Source organism: Pelodiscus sinensis, chromosome 2 (genome assembly GCF_052426305.1).
Source record: "Pelodiscus sinensis isolate ZL-2025 chromosome 2, ASM5242630v1, whole genome shotgun sequence".
NCBI classification, from domain to species: Eukaryota; Metazoa; Chordata; order Testudines; family Trionychidae; genus Pelodiscus; species Pelodiscus sinensis.
The window spans coordinates 222233923-222239922 of record NC_143053.1 but is presented as its reverse complement, the minus strand read 5'-3'; the positions used below and the strand labels follow the sequence as shown (position 1 = coordinate 222239922).

The following is a 6000-nucleotide window of genomic DNA, read 5'->3' as shown; positions in this document are numbered from 1 at the left end:
GCAGATTAGACAAGTTATGCAAATAGTGTCTTTTATTTTACTGTATTTTTCTCTCTATTTTTTAATGAATCTTGTTTATAAAATTAATATGACTCATGAACTGTAGCTGAAAAATTTCATGCAGAAAATACTAGAATAGAACAACATCCTTCATCTTCTAGTGTCTTAATGGAGCCTATAAATCCTCCAGCACTGTAGTAATTGGATCTTAACCTCCCACTTGGCCTTAGACAAAAGGGAATAGATAAGTGTCTTCTCCACTAAGGTGCAAAGGACTGCAGTGGCTAAATACAGGGAAGAAACAGGGAAGAAACCAAAAGATCAAGAAAGAAATGTATGTATTGTATGTTCCCTGAGCAATATTAATAAAGCACACAATTTCTACACCAAGTTCCCTTAAGCTACCAAAAAATAAAGATGCCTAATAAAATTACCATTATTTAAGAAAAGTCAACTAAGCTGTATTACTATATCTGAAAAAGTGACCAGACATGAACTGCAGAGGAAAGGATTACCAGAGCAAAGGATTTTCTCTCAGAGTTGCATTGGCACTTACTAATGGAGCAAAGCAAATATTCTGAATAATTACAATATCCATAAGGTGGCATAAAAGAGAGCTTATTCCCCACTACAGCTGTATTTTGATGTGCACCTGCTTCCCATATTATTCCTGCTTCCCCTGGTTTGCACAATTTTCTCTCAGGCCCCTGGATGCTCAGCTCCCCTCCTGTTACTTAGAGAAAGGCCAGTCTACAATTTGCCATAGAGAACAGAACTCCTAGAATGTACAGAAAGATAAAATAAACTAAGGACAAGCTCACTACAACAAAGTGCTGGTATGCCACACACATCCATACCATCTCAAGCCCAGCATTTCTATAGCATTCAATTGATTGGAAAGTCATAGAGGGGTCTATCCTGAAATACACAAACAAGTCACATGGAAACAGAAATGGAAACTCTTTAGTTAAAAAGTATTTGTGAATCTTTTATTTCCCTAATTTAGAGACCTGCACCAGGCCAAAGCCACAAATGAATACCTTGCTAGATCATAGAAATATGGCATCTCAGCATTCTAAACTCCATTCCCAAATATTATTGTCTAATGGACACAATATTTTCTTAACAATTTTCTTTGTTAATTTGAAGTTCATGGGAACATTTTCACATTCACAGACTGTTAAACAAATGCTAAGTTATAGAAAATTGCACAATCTCATTTTAAAGAGCACAAGTTGAAAGCATGAGTGAAGGAACATATACATTTTGCTTTCTCTCATTTATTTCTGTATTGAATATTTTAATTTGCATGGCTGAATTTGATATGATTTTAAAATCTGATTTATATACAACTTAAATTGTAAAGCTAAGATTTCTGAAATGTTCCTTTGCACATTGCAGATGATGCTGAACTAAAAGAGTGAATGAAAATTAACATGAAGGCAACATTACTGTATTACTTTTCTCTAGAGATATAGATATGGTATCCCAAAAATATTGTAACTGAAAGAACTGCATAGGGCAAAATCCTGACCCCAATTAACTCCCAATGGGAGTTTTGTCATTGACTTCAATGGGGTCAGGATTTCATTCACAGTTTTTTGTACATAGAGCTGATACATAGTCCTAAAAGCTAAAAGGAAATTGCTGGTTCTTTGCGCTGAAGTTGGCAGGGTACTTTGCAGAGGGCATTCTCACTGTTTGTATGCATGGGCTGTCCTTTACAAATTAAGAGAGATCAGATTTCTTTAAAACCTGGAAATACTTGAATGCTAGCTCACCTTGCTGTGTAGTTCATTTTGGATTTCTGAAATTTATGCACCTGCCCACTTGAGAAATATGTTTTATTTGACATTTAAATGTGTAAACCTAAAAAATTTACAGGACTCTAAAGAATATATTTATATACATTATATATACAACTATTTTGATAAGGTAAAGCAATGTTGGCCTAAGATTTCATTTATGTCAGTTATACAATTAGACATATTATTCAATTATTTTATTCCATTAGGCAACAGTGGGCTCATCTTGCTCCTGATCGTCCACAGTTTCTTTTGTATCACTCAGTCTAGTTACAATAGGGAAGTGGTTTCGTTTTTTTTTCCTGACATAGAAATAGGCTGTAGATCCAGATCCTACTAGAATCAGAATGACCAAAATTATTATAAGCCAAGTGATGCTGGTCGGTGATCCAGACACCTCTTCATCCTTTTTCTCTCCTGTAAATAAACACAAAGCAATTACTAGACATCTGAAGGATAGAAGAAATTCCAGGAATGTGGCAGTGGAAGGTGATCTTGCTTATGACAATTTTATAAAACAAGTTATACACCTAGGCTACATCTAGACTGGCATGATTTTCCGCAAATGCTTTTAACAGAAAAGTTTTTCCGTTAAAAGCATCTGTGGAAAAGAGCGTCTAGATTGGCACAGATGCTTTTCTGCAAAGCACTTTTTGCGGAAAAGCGTCCGTGCCAATCTAGACGTGGTTTTGCGCAAGAAAGCCCCGATCGCCATTTTCACCATTGGGGCTTTTTTCCACAAAACAGTTTTTACCTGTTTACACTGGCCCTGTTGCGCAAAAGCATTTGCGCAAGAGGGCTTTTGCATGAACGGGAGAAGCATAGCATTTCCGCAAAAACACTGACAATCTTGCATGAGATCGTCAGTGTTCTTGCGGAAATTCAAGCGTCCAGTGTAGACAGCTGGCAAGTTTTTCCGCAAAAGCAACTGCTTTTGTGGAAAAACTTGCCAGTCTAGACGCAGCCCCTTATTCTAAGTTCATGGAGATATTTTGCTAGCACAATTGATGGAGGAAGTATAATAAGTTATATTAAATACCACAATTAAAAATGAAAATTATTTTTTTGTAATTTAGAAAAGAATGCATATGGTTTTATTATTTTGAAATGTTCTTATTAATTGTTATTATGTTTCTTGTTACTTTAATAAAAAAAAAATTGTAATACCTTTCCTTTCTGGTGGCTTGTCCGTCAAACCTGTTTGAATACCTGTCAAAAAGAAATAAAACAAGACATTTATTCCAGATGCACTCAAATGGATAGTCCTGATGGTGCCATTCCACGAGCATGAAAAGTTGTGGCTTCACATACTCTGCTTTTGGTATTGTGGAACTCCCTTAAGAGATGCAGCTAAGAATGTGTGAAGGTCTGAAAGTTTGGCTGTCTAATTCTGGAAAGTATCTGACTCTCTTCAGTTGAGATATTGAGTGGGAAATCTGGATCTTGCAGGATTTCCAATACTTCCTGCATCAGACTCCAGTTCAGAAAAGCATTCAAGCCCGTGTTTCTTAAACTGTGGGTCCCGACCCCTAGGAGGTCGCGAGCAACTTAGAGCGAGGTCACGGTATCACAAAGTGTGAGAACTGCTGATAAGCACATTCTTATCTTTAAGCATCTGGGTCTATGGGACTTCAGAATATGCTTGAATGCTTTCTGTAATAGGAGGCTGTCCTGAATGGAAACCTTGGCTTAGAAATACCACAAAAGTTTCTTTGCTTACAATATAAGGGTATCTCAGTTCCCTCACAGCATCAGGTAGAGCAAATATGCACACAAATATAAAAAATATGAAGTTAACTACACTTTTCCAATCCTCAAAACATCACATTTAATTTATATTCTGAAGAGAGTTTTCCAGATGTTTTTCTCTACTGTAATCTGAATTTGTTCAATCATCCATGTATTCCCCCCAAACTATTTTAATACCAAAGAATTGCAAACATTAAAAATAAACCTTATTTATCAATGCCTTTGCAGACAGGAATTGTGAAGTGCTACAAATGTGATTCACAATCCATCAGCATGGTAGGATTCAGGTGAATAATGGAATTCCAATTCTAGCATAAATTAATGAGAGACTTTTTACTGCATCCATCACAACAATAATTTGCATATATATTTTAAGATGTGTAATGAAACTTGTTATTTCTAAGCACAGGTGTGTGTTTGATATTTTTGGTAAAATCCTGACCTCATTGAAGTCAATGGTTGTGTAAGTGACCTTTGACTATACTTTCTATGTACATAATTTCTACGCATATACAAACACGCCTGTAATTTGTACATATTGACAATAGCAGAGCTTGTGCTCTGCTATAATACTATGCAGCACACATTTTATAATATACATCTACTACACACATTATTCACCATAATCCCAATATATTTCAAATACCACTTACTCTCTGACTTTTTACAAATATATCCTCTTTTGTAAGAACATTGAGCATCATTCCAGTAACCAGATGATGCATACATTTCAACACAATTTTCATTGTTATATTCTGAAGGCTCATCCTCATTCCAGTTGACAAAATCCACTGCCATGTTGTCTTTCCATAACCATTGACCTAATATTAAAAAGAAATAAAGGATCAGCTGTTTAAACAAGAAGACCCTGGTGAAAGGTTTAGAAGTATTTAAAATGTCAGACTAAAAGTATCATAGGTTAAGTCCCAGAGTTTGTCAAAGACTCCTACATTCTGATTTTAAACTTGTCAGGCACCACATGATATTTTGAATTTTGATTTAATCCCCAAACCAAGACTATTCCTAGTGGATCAAATGTATTAGCAGGCTGCCTTTCTCCTTTTATAGTCTGCATCCATAATGAGTCATTTTACCCAGAGCTTTTGGCTTCAGGGAATTATGTGTTATAGGAAAGGTCAGATCAGAGTTAAATATTTGTATTGGCTAATACCTTCAGTACAAACAAACTTTGTGGGACTGCGGGAAACATGGCCACACCCATGAGAAGTGGACATATGGCTAACTAAGATCATGCCAGACCACAGATGTTGCCTGATCAGCTAGTGCCGGATTAGAGAGGTTCAAACTGTATATGCTATAAAATATGTAAGACTGCATCTTAATATCAGTTTTATATGTTATATCTTCCTAAGATATGAAGTATGACACCACATTTGTCCACTGATATTACTGAATATTAAAAGTTAAAAAAATTACCATTCACATTTTTGGTCATTCCTGTCCAAAAGCTTTGTATTTTATTTTTAAGCGGCTTTAAACTATGTGAAAGGAAGTTGGATTCAGCATGGTCTTCTATAGAAGTCAATGTAGCACCTGAAAAGCATTAAAAATACACAACATAGGTTTTATCATTGAAAAAAAAATCTACCTTTTCTGGGAGAAAAGTTTATTTTCTAAGTTTTCTGAACAACTGAAAGCAATTAATTCTGGAGACTCTGTCATATCACTAATTTTTGTACAAAACATCCACTGCAGTAAATAGAAATTTTGCATGTCAAATAATGATAGAATGCAGCTCTTCTTGTATTTTCCTTAATAGTGTAAATGTATCCTTTTCCTCATCACTAAATTGTCTATATGTGTGTAAATTATTCTAGTGTTTTATTTGTAGCACCTGTGCAGATTAAAATGCCTTGGTATACTGTGGGGTTTTTTCTATTTGCACAACAGTGCCATTGCTTCTCAGATGACTAGATACTGGAAATTCACTTTTGAGATTAAAGTGTTAACATCTCAGAAATATAGGCTGCGTCTAGATTGGCATGATTTTCCGGAAATGCTTTTAACGGAAAAGTTTTCCGTTAAAAGCACTTTCGGAACAGAGCATCTAGATTGGCATGGATGCTTTTCCGCAAAAGCACTTTTTGCGGAAAAGCATCTGTGCCAATCTAGACATGCTTTTCCGCAAAAAAGCCCTGATCACGATTTTTGCAATCGGGGCTTTTTTGCGGAAAACAAATCTGAGCTGTCTACACTGGCCCTTTTGTGCAAAAGCTTTGCGCAAAAGGGACTTTTGCCTGAACGGGAGCAGCATAGTATTTCCACAAGAAGCACTGATTTCTTACAGTAGGAAGTCAGTGCTTTTGTGGAAATTCAAGCTGCCAGTGTAGACACCTGGCAAGTTTTTCCGGAAAAGCAACTGATTTTCTGGAAAAACTGGCCAGTCTAAACACAGCCACAGTGTCTGATATTTAAACTGTTGTAA

At 35.9% G+C, this 6000-nt stretch overlaps 1 protein-coding gene across 1 annotated transcript in view; it reads right to left on the bottom strand.

Annotated features, from left to right (window-relative positions):
* Positions 1-962: 962 nt before the first annotated feature.
* LOC102456945 (macrophage mannose receptor 1) overlaps positions 963-6000 on the bottom strand; it is a 49953-nt gene continuing 44915 nt past the window's right edge. Inside the window, exons 27-30 of the mRNA XM_075922477.2 lie at positions 4992-5108; positions 4208-4375; positions 2973-3014; positions 963-2222 (exon numbers count right to left, since the gene is read on the bottom strand). Coding sequence (XP_075778592.2) covers positions 2011-2222; positions 2973-3014; positions 4208-4375; positions 4992-5108 — 539 coding nt within the window. The 3' untranslated portion in view covers positions 963-2010. The remainder of the gene's footprint in view (positions 2223-2972; positions 3015-4207; positions 4376-4991; positions 5109-6000) is intronic.